Source organism: Puma concolor, chromosome A2 (assembly GCF_028749965.1).
Source record: "Puma concolor isolate L17-30 chromosome A2, mPumCon1.1.hap2, whole genome shotgun sequence".
NCBI lineage: Eukaryota > Metazoa > Chordata > Mammalia > Carnivora > Felidae > Puma > Puma concolor.
Genome location: NC_141668.1, coordinates 5,884,457 through 5,912,106, shown reverse-complemented (window position 1 = coordinate 5,912,106; position 27,650 = coordinate 5,884,457). Strand labels below are relative to the sequence as shown.

The window sequence follows — 27,650 nt, the reverse complement described above, 5'->3', positions numbered from 1 at the left end:
TGCTTGTTCTCTGTGTGGATCCTGAAGCCAAGTTTAATTCGTACTGGAGCTGTTAATCCTACTACGCGTATTTTACATGAGTTTCGTGTGTTTCCAACCGGAAGCCAAGGGTCCGCTGACCCATTAACTCTACACCTGCCTTTGTTTTGCTGGGAGCAAGCTGGTGTCCATCAGGACTCTTTGGTTGTGGTGAGAGACACTGAGCTTACTGAGTGTAGGCAAGAGAAGGGAATCTGTCAGAAGGATATCAGGCGAACAAAGAAATGAGCATCCAAATTAAAGAAAGGTAAGAATTAGGACGTGTCGGGACTCCCGGCTCCCGTTTCTGTCTCTTTGTGGAGACCCAGACCTTAACCCCCGAGAGGCCCGAGTCCTTGGTGGCCCTGCCTGTGTGACGGTGGCCGTCTCCGTGATCTTCATTGCTGAGTATGACAATCAGAACGATGACAGTAATATTTATTGAACACTGAGAATATGCTAGAACGTGTTACAAGTGCTTTACAGGTCTTATTATCCTCACAATAACATTTTTTTTAACTTTTATTTTTTAAACTTTATTTATTTATTTTGAGAGAGAGAAAGAGAACGAGCAGGGGAGGGGCGGGGGCGGGTACAGAGGATCTGAAGCGGGCCCCGCCATGACAGCAGAGAGCCGATGTGGGGCTCGAACTCACGAACTGCGAGATCATGACCCATAGCTGAAGTGTGACACCCAACCAGCTGAGTTACCCAGGCACCCTACAGTAACATTTTTTAGATGTGTATTTATTTATTTATTTTGAAAGCGAGCACGCACATGAGCGGGGGGAGGGCAGAGCGGGAGAATCCCTAGCAGGCTCCGTGCTGTCAGGGCAGAGCCTGACATGGGGCTCAGTCTCAAGAACCGTGAGATCATGACCTGAGCCAAAATCAAGAGTCAGACACTTAACCGACCCAGCCACCCAGGTGCCCCCCACGATAATATTTTTAAGCAATCTCTACGCCGAACATGGGGCTCGAACTCACGACTTCAAGATCAAGAGTCTCACGTTCTCCCAGGGGCCCCTCCATAATAACCTTTTGCAGAGGTACTATTAATGTGCCATCTTGGGGCGCCTGGGTGGCACAGTCGGTTAAGCGTCCTACTTCAGCCAGGTCACGATCTCGCGGTCCGTGAGTTCGAGTCCCGCGTCAGGCTCTGGGCTGATGGCTCAGAGCCTGGAGCCTGTTTCCGATTCTGTGGCTCCCTCTCTCTCTGCCCCTCCCCCGTTCATGCTCTGTCTCTCTCTGTCCCAAAAATAAATAAACGTTGAAAAAAAAAAATTTAATATGCCATCTTACTGTAGGGAAACTGAGACACAGAGGGACATTAACCCTTCCAGGCTCACACAGCTAGCAAGAGGGGAGGCTGGACTGGAGTCTGGGCACTGTCCATGGGTCGCATCCATACCCCTCCAGGCCACCGCTCTGTGGGGGCCCCACTTCCCCCGGAAGTCAGCGAGATTGCTTTGTCAATAACTATAGCTCCCCACGTTCTGCTGGCCGTCCTCTCAGAGACTCGCTTGCATGTGGTGTGCTAGGCCCCTTAAAAGTCTAAGTATTTACTTCCCCCCAGGCATCTCTATCTGAGGAAATGACCCAAGGTCTAACTTTAAAAGACCAGGAAGAAGTCACAGGAGGTACCTGTGACATCGTGGCGGGCATCTTCCAGAGTGCCAGGTCTGGGGATTGCGCGGTCCTCTCACACGCTGCCTCACCTTCCTGATTCTGCAGATGGACGGAGACTTCAACGGATTGCTCCCAGAGTCAACTCTGGGAGATCGCCCGTTCATGCCCCAGAGCCTGAGATCTTGGAAGGTCACAGGGCTCCCTGAGACCCAAGCTCCGCGCCTGCCTTACACTCTGAGGCCCAACCCACTGTACCTTCCAGCAGATGTTCGTCCACCCCCTGGGAGACCAGATGTTTCTTCACAGCCCCTCCTGGCAGCATTCCCTGAGAGACAGCCTTTAAAGATTCCGGAACTTCTGTTAGCAATTTATTCCTTGTGGCAAGGGGGAAGTTGGGGGTAGGGAATCAGATGGGTGCCCTCGGGGTAGCAGCCAAGGGTGGGTGAGGTGGGTACGTGTGAATGGGTCCAACTCAGCATTCCTGTCTCTTGGTTAGAACCAAGCCCCCTGTGTTATGTATGCCAGGGCTCCTGGCCTTTCTGTGCCATTTCAATGCCGTCGAGTTGGCATCAGCCCGTCCAGTAAGTTGCTGGAACACAGACCACAGTCCCCAAGCCGGCGCATCAAACACCACATTGTCTTGTCCGTACCCTCAATCGGATCCAGAATCGTGTTCCTCCCTCTTGGCCAAGCACCCTCAAAATCCATCCCCACATTCTCCAGATTTCTGGTGATGGAAATTCGTGGACCCCTGCAATTTTCCCGGGTATCTCTCTCCTTGCCTTGTCTCTGCATTCTGCATCTGTGCCTCTAGTCTAAGCCATACACGCGAAAACCCTGTCACTGGGGAAATAGCTAGGAGGCGTACAGCACGCAGAAAGCTGTTCACTGCTTCTTCGAGGGAAAAGCATCTTCCTCAGGGGAGTGGGGAGGGTCCTCGAAGTCCTCCAAATCCCCCCGCCACCCCCCTCCCAATGGTCCTTCTCTCATGAGTGCTTTACATTTCACACGGAAGACCTGGGAAGTTGGTGGATACAACTGGGGTTTCCGTTTGGCAATCTACAGGATCGGTCTCCAAACTTTGTCTCCAGATTTTTAGCCTGTTCACGGAAGGCCTTGGGTTCCGCCACACACGTCGTGAGACATAATCTTGGTGTGTATCCAAATACCCGGTGCTGGAGAAGCAACTCTCCACCATGGCGTCTGCATTCTGCATCCTTCTAAAAGTGTTTTATGACCGCAACTGTGCAGTCCTTCGAAACTCTGCCGGTTCCAGTGGGCGCCTGGTTCCAGCGGGCCACGGACGGTAACTTGGCCCCATGTTTTGCCACCCTCTACCAGGGCGGCTCTTTCCTTCCATATCCGTTGCCTATGGCTGGCATAGCGAAGTTCACAAACTGTGTGGCTTAGGCACCAGGAAGGTTAGCAGATTGGGGTGGACCAGGCCGGGCGGGGGGAGGGGGGCACAGATACAGGCTAAGTCACACATTTTCTCTCCTTTGTATACAGATATCACACTATTAGCGCACTTTCTGCAGAGCAGAAAAGATGTTCTGAAGACTTATAGAACCTCTGTGGTCCCCATTATCCTTATATGTCACTACTTTGGACAAACTAGGCAGAGGATGCCCATTTGAACAGATGAACAGTTTGATGATAGGTGTTGATTGAGAAAACATCTGTCTTCATACTTCCAAAAGCAAGTTCTTTTCTTTTCGTAACCTTTACACCCAGTGTGGGGCTCAAATTTACAAGCCCAAGATCAAGAGTCACGTGCTCTACTGACTGAGCCAGCCAGGTGCCCTGCAAGTGCTCAATAGTCACCAGTGAGGCACAGAACTAGGTACGTATTAGGAACTGTTTGTTATTGGTTAGGAACGCCTTCACATGTAAGTGATAGAAAACGTAATACTGGCAAAATAAATAGGGGTTAATTTCTCTAACATAAACAAGGGTGGCTGCTGACCCAGGTTTAGGAGCTTAACGAGACTGGAGCTATATTCTCTCTGCTTTGCTCTCATGGTTACAAGAAGGCTGCCCAGGCTCCTGGCATCACATCTTCATTCAAGGCAGGATGCCGGGGGAAGGGGCTTTTTATCAAGACAGCAAAAGCCTTTTTAGAAGTCCTTTTAATAATCTTTGGTTTTCATCCCATTGCCCAGAGCTTTTCCCATGGCTGTGTCCATGAGCTGCGTCCATGCAAGGGAGGTAGGGAAAAAAGTAGTTGGCTTTCCCGGATGTGTCAGTAAAGACAGGCAAGGTTAGAGGACTGGGATTGGATTGGCTAGTCCACAATGTCTGTCACATCTCCTTAGGTCTTTGTGGAGTAGTGGTTTTTTTGTTTTTGTTCTGTTTTTTTAATTTATTTTTGAAGGAGAGAGACAGAGCATGATCGGGGGAGGAGCAGAGAGAGAGGGAGACACAGAATCGGAAGCAGGCTCCAGGCTCTGAGCTGTCAGTACAGAGCCCGATGCGGGGCTCGAACTCATGAACCGTGAGATCGTGACCTGAGCCAAAGTTGGACACCTAACTGACCGAGCCACCCAAGCGCCCCTGTTTGTTTGTTTGTTTTTTGAGTAGTGTTTTTCAGACTAGAGAATCGTGATCCACTGGGGCTTGTGAGATAAATTTAGTGGGTCTCTGACCAGCATTGTTTTAAAAGAAAATACCAACGTTCAGCTCCATACTGAGTGTGAGGACTGTTCTGTGACACAGCCATTTCACTTGTATATAATGACCCACAAACAGGTTTAGGCAGAAAGATCACTGGGGCGCCTGGGTGGCTCAGTCAGTTGAGTGTTGGGCTTCAGCTCAGGTCATGATCTCGAGGTCCGTGAGTTCAAGCCCCACGTCGGGCTCTGTGCTGACAGCTCCGAGCCTGGAGCCTGCTCCGGATTCTGTGTCTCCCTCTCTCTCTGCCCCTCCTCTGCTCGTGCTCTGTCTCTCAAAAACAAACAAACATTAAAAAACAAAAAAAAAGGCAGGAAAACCACTGCTGTGGGGCCGTAGGCAGGAGTCAGAAGGCCGGAGGTCCCTTGTGTTTTTGGCAAGGATGGTACAACTTCGGCAAAAGTTACAATGACTGTTTAAATCTATGTCAACTATAAAAGAGAGAGTAACATACCCCCCACCCCCCGCCGTTCATTACGTGTAAGCATGGTTCAGCACAGTGTTTCGGCATCGTAATGGCTCAATAAATACTATTTGTGTTGTTGTTAGTGTATTCTGATAACTAAGGATGGTCAGGTCCGGCCTTCACAGCCCAGTGAGATATACTCAGAATCAGCTAAATGTCCCTGTATAAACAAGTGATGTTAAAATACTGGCCCCCACAGAAAGTTTACTTTGGCACGGCGCCGTGGGCCTAGCCCTGCGGGGTATTATTAACAAAAATCCTAGGAAGCTTGTTATTTTCTTTGCAAGAGGGCTATGTTGAGGATGCTGCTTGTGAATTGCAGCATGGGTCCCAAGGACCCCTGGAAGAAGTGTCTCTTTGGCTTGAGTCCCAGGAATGGCTGCGTTCCTCCTGGGAAACTGGCTTCTTTTTATCTTTTGGACTCGGCATCATGGAGCCGATGCTGTTTTCAAAGAATCGGGACTTTGTACCCCGTAGAACACTGTGGACGCTCACCTTACCCTGGCCTCCCTGTTTTTTCTTCTCCCTTTTTCGAAATCCCCAAGATGTCTTTCACGTGCTTTGTCTGCCTTATTTTTTTTTTGCTCAAGACGGACGCCCCTGGCTTTGGTGCGCAGCCCCACGACGTGTAAAGTGGCAGTTGAGTGCTCCCTGTCTTGGGGCAGGGGGTGCTGCTGCTCTCTCCGGAGCCCCAGAAAAGGATTTCTGGCCAGTAGCCCCATTTCCTGGGTGGTGCCTGTTCCTGCTGCCCTTCTTGTCCATGTCGATCAGGAATCCCAGGATGCTGCTTGTGGGTCGCAGCTGTGAAGCAGCCCAGCACCCAGGGACAAGCCCCCCAAATCCTCCATGGGAAAGGGATCCAGGAGACACCTTTCTCAGCCCCAGATGGTGGGCTCCCTGCATGCTGGGGGCCCGGCAAGATGCATGGAGAGGTGGTATGGATCCATCCCAACCAGGGCAGTCCCACACAACAGCCAAAGCCTCTCCGGTTGGACAGGGGCCCTCCCATCATGGTCGATGGCTCACCCTATGGGGCCCCCACCCTCCACCCGGGGTGTGTGGCCCCGGGGGGACGCTGGGCACACAGGGACCAGGAACAGGGTTCTCACCTCTGACCGCTCCCCTCACCCACCCTGAGCAAGGGGCTGCTCTCACTTTCCAGGGAGGTCCCTTCTGTCCCTTCGGTCCTGTGCCGAGGATCAGCTCGACCCTTTCGGGATGTTTTCAATCACTGATTCCAGAGAGGGGCTTAGCCTTAGCCGCAGGCCGCGGGCAAGCCAAGATCCTGTTACGAAACTGCTCATTTCACATGTCCGGGGGTCACGGGCTGCCAGGCAAGTCAATCCCTCTCGTGTCGCCGGGCCGCCCCCAGCTGAGCAGGGGCTGGGGCTCAGGAAGTTGGGGCTCAGCCCAGTCCTCGCCCCGGGTTCCCCGAGCCACCCTGTGGAAGGAAGGTTGCCTTGTGCACTTTCAATGTCCCCTGCATTCGGTGGGGGAACCGACTGAGATCAGGAACGAGGGGACCGACTCTCCAGGTAGGGGGCGGCGTGGGCAGGTGGCGCCCAAGGGATCCTCTAGAATCCGGGGAGGGTCCTTCATGTCCAGATGATCTCCCAGCAGCCCTTGGCACCCTGGCAACGAGGAGGGGCTAGACTCTTGTATTTATTGTGATGACGGAACAGATCTCCCATGGTGTCTGTTCATGTCTGCGCCCATCACCACCGTCTCCAGGGCGTCGTCTCCATCCTCCCAAACGGAAACCCCGGAGCCAGATTTTGGAAAAGCCTCCCCCGCAGCAGGTTTTCATTGCAATCCCATATGGGTTGTTGAGGGGGGAGAAAGATACGTAGGGGTCTGAAGGGACTCCTCTGGTGGGGCAGAGGCAGGGACAGGAGGCCTCCAGCGGGGACTGTGGTGAGCCAGGGGGACAGCGGGGTCACCTGCAGGGGGTGGGGGATGCTGTGCGGAGAGAGCACTCCCGGGCAGGAACACCTGGGGCTTCAAAGGGAAATTTTTTCCTGGGGTCTGACTGTGGAACAGCCAGTTCCTGGTCGGCAGGGGGCCGCGGGCTGGGGACGGAGGAGGGACAGGACGGCTTTGAGAAAGTCCTGGCTTCCCAAACCACAGAGCGGGGACAGAAGTATGTGAAGCATGTGTGACTCTCCTCAGAAGGCACCGGCCCTCGGTCTACCCGATCCCCTGGACGGACTTCAGACAAATTGCGAGCCTGCCCACAAGCGCTCTGGTGGGGATGGCACAGAGAGCAGATTTGCTGACAGATTAGGGCGCAGGGGGGCTGGGGTGAGGGCAGGTCACCCAGGAGCGCAAACGGTCAATCACCAGTTAATGAGGTGCCGCTATTCCTAGTTCTAGGGGAGCGGTTGGGGCCGGGGTTGGGGTGGGGGTGGGGGCAAGTTCAGGAGAAACCTCCAGAACACCTGGAAGCCTGGAAGGCTGCTAGGCCTGGCTCCCCAGAGGCTGCCTGCCGGAGAAGGAACAGGGGGGCCAAGCTCCTGACCCCGTGGGAGGGCTTCCTTCATCAGAAGTCCTCACGTAATCCCCAGGAGGGGGTGCTGTTGTTGTCCCTACCGCACAGCAGGGGAAATTGAGGCACGGAGCAGTGACCTGTCCGAGGTCACACCGTAAGGGAATGCTAGAGAGAGCATCGGGGTGGGGTCCATCAGAACCAGAACCCGTCTGTCCCTGCTCCCCAACGTCCCGGGTGACCTTGGGCGCACTCGTCACTTCCTGCCAATGACCCATATTCATGCAGCACCTTCTCGTGGGTTACTGGCTTGGCTTCTACAACTGTATACAGTTGGAGCAACAGATAGATTTGCCCTCGTTTTGCAGAGCAGGAAACTGAGGCCCAAAGCTGTTTGGTTTGTGTTGTGGGCTGAAACGTATGCCCCCCAAATTTAATTTAAAAAATTTTGTTTAATGTTTATTTTTGAGAAAGAGAGAGAGAGAGAGCACAAGCAGGAGAGGGGCAGAGAATCTGAAGCAGGCTCCAGGCTCCAAGCTGTCAGCACAGAGCCCGACACGGGGCTCGAACTCACAGACCTTGAGATCGTGACCTGAGCCGAAGTCGGTCGCTCAACCTACTGAGCCGCCCAGGCGCCCCCTGTAGGCCCCCCAAATTTATATATTGAAGTCTTAACCCTCAGGACCTCAGAATGTGACTGTATTTGGAGACAGGATCTGTAAAGGTGGAATTAAGTTAAAATGAGGTAGTTCAGGGGGACCCTTGATCCCAAACCGCTGGTATAGAAGAGATTAGGACACAGAGGCACACAGAGCAGAGACCACGTGAAGACACGGCCAGAAGACTGCCATGGGCAAGCCACGGAGAGAGGCCTCAGGAGAAACCAATTCTGCCCACACCTTGACCTTGGACTTCTGGCCTTCGGAACTTCGAGAAAATGAACTTCTGCTGTCTAAGCCCCCAGTCCTGGCATTTGTTACAGCAGCCCAAGGTGCCTCTGACACTCTGCTCCTTCACACCGTGAGTGGGGACACCAGGTCCTGCTTCCCCCGGCCTTGGGGTTACTGTACATAGTAAGGAACATCATAGATTCCCGTCCCAGACCCGAGTGGAGCACGGAGGGGCCAGCCGAGCAGGGACAGGGTCCTAGCCGGGGGCAGGGCCCACACAAGTGGAGACCAGGGTGGCTGACTTCACACGGAAAGTTCCACCTCCCTGAACAAACTGGCAGAGAAATGAAAAACAAAAGCATGACTTCATACCAGCCTCCTCCCAACTCAGACAGGGTGACGGTGTATTTACATGTTGATTCGTTCCGGGCTTAGAGATTTGAACCCGTTTGCTGTGGTGGTGGTTTCTTCCAAGTTCATGATCTGAGCCCTGTCGTGGAGGGAGGGTCTGGACGGAGGGGGTCTGCACCTGGCAGGCCTCAGTCCCACACGGCCAGGGGCTTCCCGGGCTCCACGCTCTGGGCTGGAGGTGAAAGGAGGAAGGTTGGGGCGTTTGGGGTGCAGGGCACGCCCTTTGTGGACCCCATCTACAAACGGCAGGACGGCAACCCTCTCCCCACCCTGGAGGGGTGGATGGCCGCCCAGTGCTGTAACTTCTCTGCTTAGAGGGGTCCCCCAGCAGACTCATGGGGGCCCTATGCCTTCGCCACCCGGATCTTGGCAGGTGTTGTGCTGGGTGAACTGTGGGAGCCCCCCGATGACTCACCTTTTCCACTTCTCCCTCAGCGGGCAACGCGGGGTGTGGGGGCAGAACCCAGAAATGGGACAACGGCACCCTCACAGCCCCCTAGGACAGACTCTTCCTCACTCAGAACCCTCAGCAGAACCCACCCCGGAGATTTTTGGTTTTCTTTCTGGGACCCTGTTTCCCTCCCTCCCCACCACCCAGCCTGTCCACGGCCCGATTCTAGTCGATGTATTAATTCCAGGGTTCAAGTACTTTCCCACAGAGGTCCCGAGGGAGTGGCCAGCCTGAAGGGGTCCTTCCCGTTTGGGACCCCCTCCCCCTACTCGGAAAAGCAGAAGCAAGATGTGTGGAGAGGAGGGGGCGGGAGCCTGTGTGGCCAGTCAAGGGGCAAACTGTGGGGCGGGGGCAGGGGACCCCAGGATCACAGAGTGAGGGGGGTTTGTAAAGCTGGAGCACGAGCTTGAGCCAATGGTCAGAACTCTTGGGAGCAATTCAGGCTGCCGCAGCCCCTCATCCCTCTTCCCGCCAGGCGCCTCGGTCTGGGTGCAGTGGGGGGGTAGACATCTTTAGTTTCCTCATCTCCACGAAACCCTGTCCGAGTGTCCAGGAGCCCAGCCCACAGCGGAGGACAGCAGCCGAGGCCTCTCCCTGTCGAGTATCTCTATGCCCATCTGAACAGCCGGGGTCCGTCCAGGCTGCTCCGTGGTTCAGGATTCTGGTGGGGAGCCCCGGGCAGGGGGCAGAAGTTATCCGGGCCACTGCTAGTGTCCCGCAGGCTCCCATCCTGTCTCACGGGGGAGGGGAGGCTGGACACTGAAGTGTGGGTGGGCAGGTGTCCGGAGCGAGGACCCTCTTATTCCCAGAAACCCCACCACCTTCAGGACAGGCTCCTCCCTCCCTTGCCCCTGGCTCAGACCCCCAACAGGGTAGACCCAGGGTCCCGGAGAGGGCGGAGGCCACAAACAAGGTCCACGGGTTCACCCAAGGGGGTGAAGGGAGCCAGGCCCCTGGGTCTGCCCAGCCCCGGGAGCAGGCTGGGCGCGGGAGCGATGGTCTTCAGCCCTGACGGCTCCTTCCAAGTCTCCTCCTCCACTGCCTCGGGGTCCGCGTATTCCCGAATCTTCTGAGCCCCCATTACACGATCAAGCGGGCAATGTGTCCCTAAGGCCCAGCCCATCTTTTCAGAGGGGCCTTTCCCGTAAACCCCAAGGCCAAGATCAGCCAGAGAGGCAGACTCATGAACCCTGGGTCAGGCGTTTGGCTGCAGAGCAGACCACATGGCCTGGCCGCCCCGGGGCTGCTGAGTCAGGAGAGGCACAGCCGGGAGGGAGCGGCGGCCTCAGCCCCCCCTTACTTCTCCCCGACTCTCCCCTAACAGGCGCTCTGGCCCTATCCTGGCTCCACGGGGAGCTGGCTCTGGGACCGGAGGCTGTCCTTCCCGCTCAGGGCGCACGCCTCTCCCGTGTCAAATGAAAGGGCTCGGCGCCAGGGCCTGTAGATCCCTTCTGGCCCCTTCCGCCGCCCTCAGCTCCCCGGCCTGAGCCCGGGGCCCAGGTGCCCTGCCGGCTGCCCCACGGTCAGGGAGGGGCGGGGAAATCACTCAGGCCAGCTCAGCTCTCCTTTTCCATGATCTTTATTCCTCAGGGTCTGAGCCCAGGGTGGGGCCGGAAGGGGCTGCCGCTAGAAGAAGTTGACCACCCTGCGGACCGACTGGACGCGAGAGCTGTGGGCCTCCCAGTCCGAGTAGTTGCGGAAGTCACCCCGCTCCACCAGGTACATGCGGCCGTGGTAGTTGGGCTCCTCGTACAGGACCCACCTGCGGCCAGAGGGAGGCCAGGCGGCCGTGAGCCGCTGAGCAGCACAGGGTCTGACCGCCTCCCGCCTGCCCGCCACCCCTCACCCCTCCCGGCCAATGTGGGGGCCCGAGCTGAGGGGGAGAGGTGTGGGGCAGGGCCTGTGGGGCTGGCCTCTCCTCCTCCCTTCTGATGCTTCCTCACTCTTGGCTCTTCCACCGCGGGAAGCAAAGCGGGGCTACACACCCCGATCCAGTCGCTGGGGTCCTTCCGGCCCAGGCCATGGGGTGCCCTGACTCTGTCTTTGCAGCGAACCCCACTGTGGCCCTCGCCCCCACAAAGCACTCGGCTGCTGAAGGAGCCTTCTCCTGGCTGAGACACAGACTCAGAGTTTCTGAGCCCAGCCCGCCCAGAGAAGGGAGTGACTGCCCAAGTCACACGCCAACCCCCTCACCAACCCCCCCCCCCCCCCCCCCCCCCGCGGCCCGAGTCGCCTGCTGAGGGCAGCTTCCCCCGCCACCCCCTCCCTGCCCCATCCCGACTCCACATCTGGCTCCTGGCGCAGTCTGCACAAGGGTCAGGGGTCAGGAATGAAGAGAGAGGCCCAGTACGTGAGCCGCTGGGGAGCTCAGGGCAGACCTGGCTCACCCTGGCCTCCCCACACCCCTAGCCTTCCTGCCCCTCCCCCCCTCCTCCCCCTCCTCATGCCCGTGGGTGGCTCAGGCCCAAGGTTTCGGGGCGTATATGCAGGAGTCCCCAAAAGGAAGAAGAGGAAGGACAGGCTGGGCCTCTGCAGTAAACGTCTCCCGCATCCCAGGCTTCCTGCTGTGACTTTGGGGACCAGGCATGAAGAGGGAGGGAGGAGGGGGCGTGGCCCATCCACAGCAGGGACTGTGCTCTTTGGGGGGTGGCAGGAAGTAGGGAGAGCGACCTGGCACATTTCCCTCCAAATGCCCCCCAGAACCCATGTCTGTGGGGACAGGTCGATCCTGAGCTGACTCGGGAACCAGCGGAACACCGTGGCTGGTGTCTGGGAGGTGGTAGGGAGACCTGCCTGGAGGCTCCCCATCAGACCCCAGGAAAGGGCTTGACGGAGGTCACCACCCCCAGACCCGGTGGTCCAGGCCATCACCCTGGCCAAGGGCTTACTTTTTTTTTTTTTTAAAGGTAGTCACAGGAGCAAAGGGTGAACCCCCGTAGGGAGGAGAGCAGAGCCCCGGGTGAGATGTGGGGCTGGCCATACACAGCCGCTGAGTAGGCGGGAGCTCCGGGAGACCCCGGGCCCCTGCACTCAAAACTCTTAGCTCCCACCCTCCCCCGCCCCCTTTTCCTAAAGAGGCCCCTGGAGTCTTCCCAGGGTGGGTGTTGGGGGACTGTGGCTGGGGTCTCAGGACACCTTCCACGCAAAGGTATGACTCTGGCCTCACGAGACATAATTTAGCCGGTCGTTTTCCAGGCAAACTGTTGTTCTGGAATTCTACCCCCGGATTCCCAGAGGCCTTCAACTGAGGGCAAACATTTCTGAAAGGCAGAGAAAGGCAGACAGCAGAAAAGGAACCCTGGATAGAGTCAGAGTGACAGAGAAATAGCAGGGAGGGAGCTGAGCCCCCTGGGACTCTGGGAAGGAGGAGAGAACCCCCCTGGGTGGGGGGGCCCGGGGAGGCGAGGGGTCCAGTGCTCCCTCTGGCTCAGCCACAACCTCCATTCAGTCCCTCCCGTGACCACTCTTGAACCTCTCGCGACGTGCCCTGATCCCCCACCTCGGGCATGCAGACAGCAACTGGACCCCTTGGCTGCTGTGACGGGAGCCACGTTCCCGGAACCCACGTGGGGCTCTTCTGCAGAGGGGCCAGGACTGAGGTCAGGGGAGGCTCCCTGCTCCACACCGGGGACACTCTGACTTGACGCCTGGCTGCCGCCCCCGCTGTGCCGTTCACGAGCGAGCAAGCGGGGGCCAGGTCACTTTCGGAGCCTCCGCTGTCTCCTCTGTAAACGGAGATGACGCTACCCACTGGCTCACAGGAGGAGCTGACTATACGGGGGGCTGGCAGAAGCCAGGCCAGCACGGGGGTCCTGACCACTCTCCAGGAGCAGGGCAGACACGCCCTGGGCAGAACCCCCGTGGCCACAACCTGTCCACTGGAAGTGAGCCGCCATGACGTCCAGCTCCCCGGAGGGGCTGTGTGGCAGGGGTCTGCCCGCTCGGTAGGAGAGCTCCAGCTCAGGGGTCCCCTTGGCCGAGTAGGACCGGGGTGTGCAGGGTGAGCGGGCTTCCTCTGGTTCGAGCGGACCAAAGTACTGTCCCCGAGCTCAGTCTAATCTTAGAGAACCGTTAGTCCGCAAAGGGCCCTGCTACGTCTGCTCCCACTGGGGAGGCCTACCTCTGGGGCCCCATGTCTCCTCACCACGGCCTTCTGGAGCCACGGAGGAAGCCTCCCCGCTGCTTGACTGGGGTAGAGGAGGCAGCTGAGGGGGTGCCGGGCCTCCCCTGCTGCTGGGGTCGGGCCCGCCCGGCGGCCTCCCCACACACTTGGCTGTGCAGGGCCCAGCTGGGCCACGGTCGGCAGCCTTGCGGCCTCTACTCACGCGCCGTCCCCATACACCTTGACGGCGTTGACACAGTTCTTGGCCCAGCCCCGGCTCTGCAGGAAGGGACAGTCGTCCTGAAACTCCAGGCACTGGCCGGTGAAGTTGCACCCCTCGAAGATCTCCATGCGGAAATTCTCCCCATGCTGCGGGCCCGCGGGAGCGGAGGAAGGAAAGAAGGCAAACGGCGCTGAGTCCCATTCCCCCCCAACACAGAACCCACGTGGCCAGAAACTCAGAATCGCCCCGGGGCTCGGGGCACCCGATGCTGGGGGGGGGGGCGGTGAGTGCTTGCCACCCCAACCTAAGTGGCCCACCCAGCACTCTGCTTGTTCTGGGACATGAGATCTGGTTGGATGAGAGGGGTCGATCACTTTAAAAGGCCTCAGGGCCCCTGAACCAGTCCAATCTCCTCTCTCCTCAACTAAAGAATCCAAGGGTTGGAGTGGGCCAGACCGCCGGGGGACACAGTGGCCGAGCTCTGACCAAGGCCTGGGCCACTGGGTTCCCTTCTGGTGCCTGCACTGGGGGACGTAGGCCCCAGCCACACCAACGCATTCCTCTGCCCTTCATCCCCACCCTGGGGCCTCAGGCCACGGGCAAGCCTCTCAAGGATAATATTTTACAAACTGTAACAGAACCTTTTATTAAACCACGAAGCCAAAAATCTAAAACAAATAACAGAGATCTCATTTGCTGGAATCCCAGCTGGCTTACTGGGATGACACTATATAGCTCCCTATAAGATTCCTTGCATTTCCGAAGAGGAGGGCCATTTCCCAGCAGGCTCCGGGATAGTTTACATATAAACAGCATTATGCAAGGGCGTGTGGGTGGCTCAGTCGGTTAAGGTTAAGGGCCTGACACTGAGTTTCAGCTCAGGTCATGATCTCACGGTTTTGTGGGTTCAAGCCCCACATCGGGCTCTGCGTTGGCAGTGTGGAGACTGCTTGGGATTCTCCCTCGTTCCGGCTCTCTCTGCCCCTCCCCTGCTCACGCTCTGTCTCTAAATAAATAAGCTTAAATTTTTTTTCTTTTTAAACAGCAGTATGCAAGATCCAGGGCCAACCACATTAACTCCTTTTTCCAAATGTCTCTGGCCTAGTGGAAATACTAAGGGAGCATACTTCCAATCTGAGATGCCAAAGCCCCGGACTCGTGTGGAAGAGAGGGGGGGGGGCCCCATACAGGAGGCCCCTTCCCTGGGGTTCCTAAGATGTTCACTTAGGACCACCTGGCCCCCACATCCAGGGACAGGTCCTTCTACAGACACACGGCTGAGACTCTGAGGACCCTCTGGTTCAGGAATCTGCCATTTCCCACCTGACCATGTGGACCTCAGAGCCGGTCAGCTAGCACTTGTAACTTGTGTGAATCCTACGTCCTCGGATCCCCCTTCGGGGGGGGGGGGGGGGCGGTGGGCAGACATGAATGATCACCGTGGGTAGTGACGTCCCTCCTACGCTCTCCCTACACACACTGGGCCACGCTGTGAGATGACAGCCACTCGTGTGGCTCCCAGAGACCCGCCCCCAAATTCCCCGAGGACCAGCTGGTGACTTAGTCACCTCCTTCAGTCATTCCACAGCCAGAGCATCAAAGCCGCCTGAAAAGCACCACAAAATGACCCACAGGAGCGGACACACCAGGCCCGAATCAGCCCTGCTTAGGTTACATTCTCCCCCGTCCAGTTGCAAATCGAAACTTCTAATATTTCCAACAGCATTCTAAGTGGAAAGTTCAGCAAGATTTTGGGATCAGAAATGGAAGGTGGTTCCCTGGTACGTGCCTGTAAATGTCAGGTATAGAAACTCCAGGGGCAGGGGCGCCTGGGGGGCTCAGGCGGTGAAGCGACCGACCGACTCTTGACTTGGGCTCAGGTCATGACCTCACGGTTCGTGAGATCAAGCCCTGCATCGGGCTCTGTGCTGGGCCTGGGGTCTGCTTGGGATCCTTTCTCCCTCTCCCTCTGCCCCTCCCCCACTCTCTCAAAAACACAAACAGGACTTCTAGAAGCTGGCTCTGGCTCTCCTGTTCATTCCCATGCCAGCCCACACACGGGTTGGGGGGGGAGGAGATGGCGGGTCTGTTGGGGGGGGGGGCATCTCTGCCTTTTAAAACATCCCACAGCCTCATCAGATCTTAAAGCTGGGAAGACCATGCAGCACAGACCCTCGGTCACTCTGGCAGGAGGCCCCCAGCCAGAGGCCCACTCACCATCCCCACGGGGCGGCAGGACCCCATGTGGTCGTTGTGGCCGTTCCAGCAGAGGAAGTCAGGGTAGTTGCCGTGCTCCAGGATGAACTGTTGGCCCCGGAAGTCGGGGTGATCGTAGCAGACCCAGGCTCCGCTCTCCACGCGGATGGAGTTCACCCGGTTCATAAAGCCTCGGTCCTGGAAGTTGTCACAGTCCCCATAGACCTCGAGTTTCCGTCCCGTGAAGTGCTTGCCTTCATAGAAGGTGATCTAGAAAGGCCAGGTTAGAGGGCTCAGGGTCAGGGGCTTTCTCCTTTCAGTCTTGGGAGCAGACAGCTGGGGTCCAACACCCTCGATTGAACCCTGATTCCCAGGCCAGCTGCGTACAGCAGGGGCTCAACACTGTTAGCTGGGTGAAGGAATGAATGTAAGGTGGGTTGAGGTCCAGGGCCTGGCCCTCCCTACTCTAGGAGCTCACGGTTGAGCAACCAAATTTCAGAAAATATCTGGGGACAGGGATTCCCCCTTTGTCCCTGGCCCATTTGAAAACAGGCTCCTTTCAAACTCGCAATGCATTAAAAAAAATTTTTTTTAATGTTTAATTTTGAGAGACAGAGAGAGAGACAGAGTGCAAGCAGGGGAGGGGCAGAGACAGAGAGGGAGACACAGAATCCGAAGCAGCTCCAGGCTCTGAGCTGTCAGCACAGAGCCCGACGCGGGGCTCGAACCCACCAACTGCGGGATCACGACCTGAGCCGAAGTCAACGCTCAACCAGACTGAGCCACCCAGGCGCCCCTCCCACTGCATTCTTTACACTCAATTTTTGTTCATTGTTAAAACCTAACATCCAAGTGTTTTCAGAAAAAAAGCATTTCACCCACAACCCCATCATCATAACCAAACAATGAATTTTCAGAAAGTCGGGTGCCTGGGACCGGGCCCCTTAACGGGAGACACTGAATGCAGGGAGACCAGTCAGAGCCTGCTGCAGGGATTAATGGCTAAAAAGGGGGCTTTTTCAATGCAACTCGTCCCTTTGTGTACTAGGCCTCTCCTGTGGGTGACAGGCATGTGTCAGATCTGGAACATTACCAACTCGGTGGGCAGTTCAGACACCATGTCCTACGGCAACGTAGCACGGACAGGTTCTCCTTGTCCCTAAACTAAACACCATGAACGCTATCAACCCCAAAGTTCATTTACTGCGGTGGACCCTGAAACTCCAACCATTCAGTAACTATCTGGTTTTCAAGAATTGTGCGCCTCGAAGGGCCCTGGCAAAGTACAAATTAACGTTTCCTGGGGCCTGGTAACCGGTGTAATCATTTGTGCCCATGCCAAGGACTTCCCTTCTGGGCCCCTTGGGCAGAAGCTCTGAGAGCCCAGGGCGTGACTCCCCAGCTGTGCCTCTGGGCCTGGGGGAGGGTGTGCAGGGGCGCAAGGGGCTCTTGGGGGTTGTCTGTTACTGACGCATAACCTAGCCAGTGCAGACTGAATAATGTGCTCACGCACTAACCCTGAATGCGGCCCCTGGAGACAGAGGCTGCATCGGATTAGCCAGCGAGAATGGTTGGGGGAGATCCAAATTTGCCACCTTCCTGCCCAAGACAGGCCTGGCCGATGGCCCAGAGATATTTAGGGAGAACTAGTCACCCACAGGATTCCAGGATCCCTCAAACCTCTCCAGAGCCACTGATGGAGGGGGTGGGGACGGGGCGTTCCCACCTCCCACACCAGAGAGGCCAGGGCGCCCAGTTTGGGTAGGACATTTTGCCAATTTCGCTCAGGTCTGTTAGATGCAAAGGGCGAACGGTGCAAAGAGTTAGGTTTGGCCCCCGCCTCCCCGGAACGGGGGGAAAAGTGGAACGCAGTGTGGGTAACGTCGTTAACGTCGGGCGGGCCGGGAGGGACCACACTCACCTTGCCGGAGCACTGCGCCATGGTGTCCCCGCCCCTCGGGCTGCAGGCCCCTTTATAAGCGGGCGGCGCCCTGCTGGGTCAGCGCCGCCCCGGACAAAAGATTTGCTGGCCCGGGCGTTAGTGTTGTCCGGTGCGCTAAGCCCGCCTGGGGCCGCCCCGCCCCGCCCCGGGCCGCCCGTGGGACCGAACCCCGGGCGCCGGGAGCCCGGCCATGCGCCCCGCCCCTGCCCGGGGACGGCCGGGTGCCTGCGGGGTCATCGCGGCCCAGCGAGCCCCAGCCAGCACCCCTAGGGTCTACTCTGCCTCTGACCCCAGCCCGCCGGGGGTCCCTGCTGAGTCAGGGGCGCGCGCGCGCGCGCGCGCGCACACACACACACACACACACACACACACACACGTGCTGGGCCCCACTGCCTCCCCCCGGCCTTGGGCTGGGGCGTCTCTAGCGCTCAGGGTGTGGATCCGTGCTGCCCCTTCCTTGGGCACAGAGCCTTCCCAGACCTCCCGCCCCGTCCCTCTCTCACCTGGTCACCCACGTTCAGGCTGTTACTGAGTTTTTTCTCAGTAACAAGGATACAAGCTCGGAACCTAGCTCCTGGGAGCAAAGAAGACAGCCCTTGACTGGCCCCCTGCCTGCTGCTCTGGTCTCACCTTCCAGCCCCACCTGAAACATACCACCACCGCTCCGATGGCCCCCAATGCCTGGTGGCTGTCCCCCCCAGCCCCATCTCTATGCCAAGTGGTCCTCCCTTCTTCCTGCCCTCCTTCGTTCTTGCTCCCTGAATGCTGTCCCCTACCCCCAATCAATGCTCATCTTTGATCCCTACTTTGAGGAAAGTATTTTTCAGCACCATTTCACAGATGAGACGCCTCCGACTCAGAAGAGGAGGTCACGCAACTCTTGGGGGCACCAGGGTGACCTTGCCCCTGTTCCGGGAGGCTGTCCAAGGATAGGCCTCTCAGCGGACCTGGCCCTGCCGTGGCCCCCACAGGAATCCACGCTGGCCAAACCACACATTCCAGCGTTTGCCTCCCGACACGGGCCCTGTTGGGGAAATATAATTAAAAGCACAATCTCCCAACCCAGGAAGCCTGTTCATACAGGTAGAAGAGGAAGAAAACCGTTGTATTATTGAATAAGCATTAAACTTGAATGTGAAGTGTATCACAGGCCATCTGCTGCAGAGATTGCAAAGACCAGGACATCTCAGTCTTTTATGTAGTCAGGCAGATGCGACTCGTCACACGTGTGTTCTCAAGAGAAATTGCTGATTTCCTTGTATCTTTGTGCTGGGAGATAGGTTTTGCAATTCAGAGTAAAGGGACAGCTGGCGTTAAGCCCTCTCCACCCAGGAAACCGGGAGGTGGGGCGATATCTACCCTGATGATTATGTTTCAGAGAGGTGGCTCCCAGCTCCTGGAGGAAACATTCCTGAGTTTTCAGTCTGGCAAGCCGCTTATTTAGCCATTAAGAGACGTGCATACATATGAGATGAACTGAGAGAGAAAGTCTAGAAGAAAAACGAGGGATGGAAAGTCTGTTCCCTTATTTTTAACTGGGAAAATTAAGGATCTTTCTTTTTTTTTTAGATATAAATTTTATTTTGGGGACACTGGGGTGGCTAAGTCGGTTAAGTGTCCAACTTCGGCTCAGGTCGTGATCTCGCAGTTTGTGGGTTCGAGCCCCGCGTCGGGCTCTGTGCTGACAGCTCGGAGCCTGGAGCCTGCTTCGGATTCTGTGTCTCCCTCTCTCTCTGCCCCTCCCTTGTTCGTGCTCTCTCTTGCTCTCAAAAACAAATAAACATTAAAAAAAAAAAAAAGCCTTCTTTCTCCAGAAATACCCACTAGCCTGATTTTTGTGTTTATTATTTCTTTGAATGTTTTCATGCCTTTCTTATGTGTGTACCTGGAAATAATATACATTCTTACAGTGTGGTAACATTGTACAAGTATCCTTCTGAATATTTTTACTGTTATTGTACTGTCTGTGACCCCAGTTTCTGAAATAGTGGCTCAGTCTGTTAAGTGTCCAACTCTTGATTTAGGCTCAGGTCATGATCTCTCAGTTTGTGAGTTCGAGCCCCATGTCGGGCTCTGTGCTGACAGCTCAGAGCCTGGAGCCTGCTTTGGGTTCTGTGTGTGTGTCTCTCTCTGCCCCTCCCCTACTGCCTCTCTCTCTCTCTCTCTCTCAAGTAAATAAACATTAAAAAAAAAAACAACACGCAAAGAATACAGTGTGTTTGGGGTGAAATCGTAGGACTGTTCCTTGTTGCTTGTTGCACGATATCAAATACCCCTGGTCCCTGCCCATTAAAGGCTTGTCCCTCCTCTATTATTCTGACGAATGGAAACACCTTCAAATGTCCAAATGCCCCAGGGGCCAATCCCGCAGAGTCTGGGGGCCACGCCTCTGTGTGAAATTGCTGGGTGAAGCAGGAACTTACCTCCACCTCCACTGGATGCAGCCAAGGCTGCATAAATGCAGGAGTAAATGAGGGCGAGTAGGCCAATGGTACCATGTTAGCATCGGGATGTTGGGGTTGGGTTAGTGTGTGCCCGGAAAATGCACTGGGCAGCTTGGGGACAGCCTGGCCACTGGTGGACAGGGAGGGAGCTCCTTTAGCCAGAATCTGCGCCCCTCTGAGGGGGGCCTGTCTGTGGACCAGTGGGGCCTTGAACCTCCGGGGGGAAGGGGTGAAAGCTTCCTCCGGGTTGCTCAGGGCCAAGCCTCACCGGGTTCTGGCTCTGCCCTGTTTTAGGTCTACTTCTAGAAGACCGAACGTATCTCCCTCCCAGAGGAGGGGCTGGAGGTCTCCAGCGGAGGAAGTGAGTATTGGGTCAGGGCAGGGAAAGAAAGGGTGGGAGCCGCAAAAGTTGAACGTTTGGGTTCTCGAGACATCCCCTTGGCCCCTCTCCCACCGGAGAAGTGTGCTTGGTAAGTGAGAGGCGCCAAAGCCTGACCCCTAGTGGTGGTTATAATAATGACACCCCCCAATTACTGGGGGGCAGGTAGCAGGAAGGCTTAGAATTAAAGCAAGTTCAACACCAGGGACAGTAATCTCACAGCGTTTATGCAGCCAGGGACCAACCAACTAACACAACGTATATTATGCACTTAAGTCCCTCAGCAATCTTAAGAGGCAGGTATTATTACCACCCCCATTCTGTAGATGCAGAAAGTGAGGCACAGAGTAAGTCACTGGCCTGAGGTCACAGAGTAAGTACGCACTGGGGCTCGGATTTGAATGCAAAATTCGTGCCCTTACCCTCAAAGAGATTACAATTCGTACATTTTTTTTAAGTTTCTTTCTTTATTTTTATTATTATTTTATTATTTTTTTTAACGTTTATTTATTACTGAGAGACAGAGCATGAGCAGGGGAGGAGCTGAGAGGCAGGGAGACACAGAATGTGAAGCAGGCTCCAGGCTCCGAGCTGTCAGCGCAGAGCCCGACATGGGGCTCAAACCCATGACACCGTGAGATCATGACCGGAGCCGAAACCAAGACCTGGATGCATAACCGACTGAGCCACCCAGGCGTCCCACATGGTCTTAGTCTTGATGGTGGCTGAGCACTGGGGAGGGGGCACCCCATCAGTTGGGGGCAGAGGCAAAATGGGCAGAAAGAGGCAGGTCATGTGGGCACAGTTGGCTAATACAAGTGGGGACGTGATTTCCACAGTAGCGTCACAAATAGGATGAGAAGTTTGTGGAGTTCACACTGGGAAAGGGGTTTTGCTTTCGGATCCAAACTAGAGTGCAGGGGCGCCTGGGTGGCTCAGTCGGTTAAGCGTCCGACTTCGGCTCAGGTCACGATCTCGCGGTTCGTGAGTTCAAGCCCCGCGTCCGGCTCTGTGCTGACAGCTCGGAGCCTGGAGCCTGCTTCGGATTCTGTGTCTCCCTCTCTCTCTGCCCCTCCCCTGCTCGCGCTCTGTCTCTGTCTCTCAAAAACAAATACACATTAAAAAAATTTAAAAAACCAAAACTAGTCCACAGCAGGAGCTCTGCCCCAGCGGGGGTAAAGGATGACGGGAGCACCGTGTCTTCCTGTTCGAATCCAGGAGGGTCCAGCAGAGGGCAGCAGGTGGACAGGAGGGACAGCTGTCTGAAACGAGGGTGTGTGTGTGAGCCCAAAGGCCAGGCGCTATGGTGCCCTCAGGAAGGGTCACACTCGAGCTGTTGGTGGCCAGTCACCCATCAGGAGACGGTGGCAGGATGAGGGCTGTACTCTGGGGTGGCCAGTTGGACCAGAAAGCCTAAAAGACACGGCCCCTTGGCCCCACTCAAAGCTGGGGTCTGTGGAAACAGAGAAAGAGACTCACTCTATCGGAACCTCAAATCCCACAGAGCTCCTCCTTCCAGGGCTTGGGGCCAGGACACCTGGCTGACCAGGGGCACATTATGCCATCTCTGTCCCCTCCCTCCTGCCTGGAGCCGCTTAACACGCAGAACCCAGGGCAGAGCATCTCCCAGCGGGTCCGGTTCCCCTCCCTTTCCCAGGGAGCCCTGCTTTCAGATCTTCCTTCACCCTGAACCCAGAAACCCCGAGAAGAGACCTCAGAAAATGAGGGAGAAAACACGGAAAGCCTCTCAGGTCGCTGGCACCGGTCACAGGTCACAACCAGCAACTGTGAGTGGCCGTGGGGCACTGGCCTGCTCTGTCGTGTGTGCCCCATGGGCAGAGGGCAGGCCTTGGGACCCCATCCACGGGTGGGAGGTGTAGACGGTCCGGAAATGTGGAAGAAATCAGCACCGAGATTTGTGCCTCTCTCAGACTCTAGGGGGCGACAGTGCAAACCTGGCCGGTGGACTGAAGGCTCCGTCGGCGGGTTTCACTGCCCCCCCCCCCCGCCCCCCCCCCCCCACCCCGGGGATGCTACCAGGCCTGGCGGAGGACTTGATACTCGAAAAATCCATGTATAATTTGGGATCCAATCACAACCGCAAGTGGCTGCACCTGCTACCTGTTAAAGGAAAACTGTAGGGAAAACAGCCTTAAAATTGAAAACACCTTTATTCGGGCCAAAAAGTGGGAAATTTAAATTCTCGCAGCAGCACACCTTAATGCAGCTTGAAACATGCATAGTTGGGAACGACCAATTCAGTTCAAAGGATTCTTCATTTTGCAGATGGAAACACAAAGGTGAATCCAGAAATGTGGACCGTCCACCTGGTGGCAGAGGAAGGGTGAGAACGTGGGTCCCCGTCGTCCGGGCAAGCGGTGCACGATCTTTATTTATTCCAGGGGCTGCACCCTCCTGAGGGGTTGTGTAAACCGAGGCAGCGTGGCCTCTGGTCCCAGGGCATCAGCATCACCTCGCACTTGTCAGAAATGCACATTAAAAAAAATTTTTTTTAATGTTTATATTTATTTTTGGGGGAGATAGAGCGTGAGTGGGGGAGGGGCAGAGAGAGGGGGAGACACAGAATCCGAAACAGGTTCCAGGCTCCGAGCTGTCCGCGCAGAGCCGGACGCGGGGCTCGAACCAACAGACCATGAGATCATGACCCGAGCCGAAGTCGGACGCTCAACCGACTGAGTCACCCAGGCGCCCCAAGAAATGCACCTTTTAGAGCTCTGCCTCGACCCTACTGCATCTGAATCTGCACAAAGAGCCCCCACCGCACCCTGGATGGCTTGGTCGGACGGCCACTCACATTCACACATGCGTGTACACGTTATGCATTGACACGGATGTGACTCATCCGGGGATCACGGTCAACTCTTAGAAAACGGGTGCGAGGCTTGGGTCTCACATGAATTTGCTAGACGATCCTTGTCAGGTGCGATGCATTGAACGTACGCGTCCCCCTCGAATCATATGTGGCAAGTGGATGTACAAGGTGACGCTATGAGGGGGTGGTGGGCCCTCTGGGAGGCGCCCAATGGGCGTAGTGCCCTTGGGCAAAAGCTCCTGTTCCACCATGAGGGGACACAGCCAGAGGACCGCTGTCTGGGAACCAGGAAGCGCCGATCACCAGACACCAAAATGTGTCCGGGCTTTCACGCCTTCATCTTGGACTCCCCGCCTCCGGACGATGACAAATACCTTGCTCCGACCCCCCTAGCCTGTGGCATTCCACGTCATAGCGGCCGAAACAGACTGGACAACAGGTCACAACTCTGAACCTCAGCTTCCTCTTTTGTAAACTGGAGAGTTCTGGCCATGTGTCCTTTAGGATGTCCTAGCCAAGGGGCTCCGGTTTGCCAGCGCTGTGCTAGTGTTATTTATTATTATTATTATTAAAATTTTTATTTATTTATTTGAGAGAGAGACAGCACAAGCGGGGAAGGGGCAGAGAGAAAGAGAGAGAGAATTCCGAGCAGGCTCTGCACTGTCAGAACAAAGCCTGAAGTGGGGCTCGATCTCACAACCCTGAGATCATGACCTGAGCCAAAACCGAGGGTCGGATGCTCAACGGATAGAGCCACCCAGGTGCCCCAAGGGCTGTCCTAGTTTTATTATTTATTTATCAAAAAATTTAAGTTTTTTAATGTTTATTTTTGAGAAAGAGAGAGAGAGAGCACAAGCAGGGGAGGGGCAGAGAGAGGGGGAGACACAGAATCTGAAGCAGGCTCCAGGCTCCAAGCTGTCAGCACAGAGACTGATGTGGGGCTCGAACTCATGGATCTGAAGATCATGACCTAAGCCGTCCAACTGACTGAGTCACCCAGGCGCCTCGAGCTGTCCTAGTTCTAAAAGTGAAAGACCCGGGGCACCTGGGTGGGTCAGTCGGTTAAGCATCCAACTCGAGCTCGCAGTTCATGGGTTTGAGCCCTGCATCGGGCTCTGTACAGACAGCTCAGAGCCTGGAGCCTGCTTCGGATTCTGTGTCTCCCTCTCTCTCTGCCCCTCCTCCACTGGTTCTCTCTCTCTCTCTCTCTCCCTCTCTCTCTCTCAAATAATGAATAAACATTAAAGAGATTTTTTAAAAAAGTGAAAGTCCCAGGTTGCGAGACAGCCCCTGTGGGAGGGCCCTAGGGCAGCCCCAGCAGAGCATCACAAATTGGGGGGCTTGAAACGACAGGAATTTACCACCCCTCAGAGTCCTGGAGGCCAGACGTCGACAGCCTGGGTTCCTTTTCTGGAGGCTCCGAGGGAGAATGTTCCATGCTTCTGCTTTCGTGTGGCTGGCCTGTGGCCTCCTCCCCGCCCATCTCTGCCTTCACCTCTGCCTTCAATCTGGCAAATTTCCTCTTCTTATAAGGACGTCAGTCAGTGGATTAGGACCCATCTTGCTCCGGTGTGACCCCACTCAACCTGATGACCTCTGCAAAGCCCCTATTTCCAAGTAAGGCCACGTTCACAGGTACCCGGAACCAGGACTTCAATACAGCTTTTGGGAGGATACAGTTCAACCTACAGCTGCCTCCGGGTCCCAGGCAAAGCGGGAGGTAGGCCACCCCCCCTACACTGTGAGATCCTGCAGGCGTGGGACTCCGGCCTGTGCCCCCCTTCTTTGCGGGTATCATGGCCTGAGTCCGTGGTTCTCAAAATGTGGCCCCTGGCCCAGCAGCAACAGCGGCAGCCACGGCCCTGGACACTTGTCAGACGCGAGGATGTCTGGGGCTCCACCTGGACCCCCAGAATCGGAAGTTCTAGGGTGAGGCCCCTGTGCGTCTTACCTTCAGGTGCCTCTGAGGCCCATGTTCGAGAACCGCTGACCCGAGGTGGGGCGGCGGCCCCTGGGCCTCAGTGGCGGACGTCAAACTGTTCCCAACATTTTACAGCTTCACGCGACGCTCCGGTTACAGGCACAGAAGAGGTCGTGCCTCGGAGTGGTTCCTGTTACGGGACAATAAAAAGTCCCCGCGTCAGAGCCGAGGAGTGGAACCTTCCCAGCTGTTCCAGCTGTCCACACCGGGCTGGCCCTCCGCGTAAGGCCTTTTAGGGTAAAGTTCCGGACGTAACCACCCCACAGCCCTGCCCCATACAAAAGCCAGAGATTCCGGTGTTGATTGACCCGGATTCTTTGCTCATCTACTGAGACGGGGGCTGGAAGAGGGAACACAAAGATAAAACAGAACACTCGGAAGTCAGCTCCTCCTGCGTGGCCTCTCCCTGCGGGAGCTGTTTTGTTTCTGTAAGGTCAGATATCAAGAGGTGCAGGCCCCCACCGGGGCCCGGGGCCGTTCTCGGGTGGCAGGAAGAACTGGGTGAAAGGTCCCGATTGCTGAGGCCGTAATATTTCCAGAATCCTTTGCTATTTCCTGAGAAACTTCCTATGTCAGAAATCTAAGCCAAGGCCGTTTCCTAGGCTGTACCAGAACATGGGGGCCGGAGGGGCCTTGGGAGCCCAGCTGACTCCCGTGCGCACCATCATTCTCCTTCGAGGATGGAAACTGGGGTCCCCGCTGGGAATCTGAGGGAGCAGGCGGCCTCTCCTCAGAGCAGGACACTCTCCGCTGCAGGTGTGATGGAGACCGAGCTCTGTGGGTCCAGACAGGGACCTGCGTTTCCTTTATTAGCATGGCGGGAGATCGAGGTGTCCTTGACACCTGGGGCCAGAGCCCGACGCAGGGCTCGAACTCACGAACCGCGAAATCGTGACCTGAGCGGAAGTCGGATGCTTAACCGAATGAGCCACACAGGCGCTCCGGCTTTTTTTTTTTTTTTTTTTAAGTTTACATATTTTGAGAGAGAGACACAGTGTGAGTGGGGGAGAGGCGGTGAGAGAGGGAGAGAAAGCATCTCAAGCAGGCTCTGCCCTGTGAGTGCAGAGCCCCGTGCGGGGCTCGAACTCCTGAACTGTGAGATCATGACCTGGGCCGAAACCAAGAGTTGGACGCCTAACCGACTGAGCCACCCAGGCACCCCTAATTTTTTTTAACGTTTATTTATTTGAGAGAGAGAGAGAGGGAGAGGGAGAGAGAAAGAGAATCCCAAGCAGGCTCCACGCTGTCAGCACAGAGCCCGGATGCGGGGCTCGATCTCACAAACCGTGAGTCGAGGACCTGAGCAGAAATCTTAACCGCCCGAGCCCCCCGGGCACCCCTCTGTCTTGCCTCTCCAGTTGCGTGACGTTGCAGGAATCCTGGAGTCGTACCCACTGCGGCTGGCGACACGGGGTGGACGCTCGGGAAGCTCCAGAAACAGCGGGACCCTGGCAGCAGGTAAAACGGGGGCAGCTGACAACCCTCAGGACTGTGACTCTGCCCTTGGTTGGGCTTTGGGGACAGCCGAGGTTCTCATACTTGTGGCGTGACAAGGGCCGAGGGAAGTTTTATGGATCAAGGACTCAAGACCAGGGAGTGTGGGGGCGGGGGGGGGGGGCCCAGAGACACACGTTTGGAGACTCGGGACCCAGGGCTGCCTCGTTCTGAGTCTTAGTCCCATCTATGCTCCACTTATTTGGGGTTCCAGTGCGAATCAGGGTGTGGTGCAAACTAATGGGCTGATTGTTGGGAGCTGTCTCTGGGCCTCGGGTCCCTCCTGTGGAGACCGATGCCCGGGCTCAGCTTTCCGGTTGGAACTCTGGAACAGACCCTCCCCGCCCCCCTCCACACTAGGAGGTTATCAAAGGGACAGAAAGATGTAAAGATGGGGAACACAGAAGTTCTGCTTAATGCAAACCTTTCTTGCTTAACGTAAACCTTTGCCCTCTTGGGGGAGGGGGAGGAGACTTGGAACGGTTCTGGAATCTCCTGAGGAATGCTTTGGAAGGCATCCTGGTTTCCCCCTGGTACGGGGCCTTCCAGGCAGCCCCTATTAATTAGTATGCACAACAGTCTTGGTCGGCTGGAGTCGCCCAGGCAGCCCGAGGTCCCGGGCAAGCACGCACTCCCTCCCGGAGATGCTGGGACGGGCAGTACCCGTGAGGCTGGGTCAGGGGGGCACACGGCAGTGTGCCCACTTCTCGGGCGAGGCCGCAGCTCACGGGAGCCGGAGACATTTCCCTGAGTCCAGAACTCTCCAGGAATTGTCTCTTTGCCTCCATTTACACGATAACCTAAAAGGCCTCGGCGTATGTTCTGGGCCGTCCAACTGGCTTCCCGGTGACAGGGTACTGCCGCCATCTGCTGTGAGCACGAGCCACGGCAGAGGACACCCTCCTTCCTCGTTACGAGCCCTTGATGGGGTAGGCTCAAGAAGCGAGTAAAAGCTGTCCCAGTCCCAGTGCCCTGTGTGAATGGTGGGGGAATTTCAACCACACCGCAGCAGACGTGGGCCGAATTCAAAGGGAAC

At 56.4% G+C, this 27,650-nt stretch overlaps 1 protein-coding gene and 1 long non-coding RNA gene across 2 annotated transcripts; one reads left to right on the top strand and one right to left on the bottom strand.

The window, feature by feature from the left end:
* The first annotated feature begins 10,264 nt into the window (after nt 1–10,264).
* LOC147582938 (uncharacterized) lies at nt 10,265–14,357 on the top strand. Its single transcript, XR_015243843.1, has 3 exons — nt 10,265–10,520; nt 10,611–10,739; nt 13,394–14,357. It is a non-coding gene; the product is annotated as an uncharacterized LOC147582938 (long non-coding RNA).
* Nucleotides 10,584–17,793, bottom strand: CRYGN (crystallin gamma N). Its single transcript, XM_086686004.1, has 4 exons — nt 17,463–17,793; nt 15,563–15,811; nt 13,346–13,491; nt 10,584–10,782 (listed from the first exon to the last, which is right to left on the bottom strand). The coding sequence occupies exons 1-4, from the start codon at nt 17,481–17,483 to the stop codon at nt 10,647–10,649; spliced, it is 552 nt and encodes a 183-aa protein (XP_086542130.1). The 5' UTR covers nt 17,484–17,793; the 3' UTR covers nt 10,584–10,646.
* Between the last annotated feature and the right edge of the window lie 9,857 nt (nt 17,794–27,650).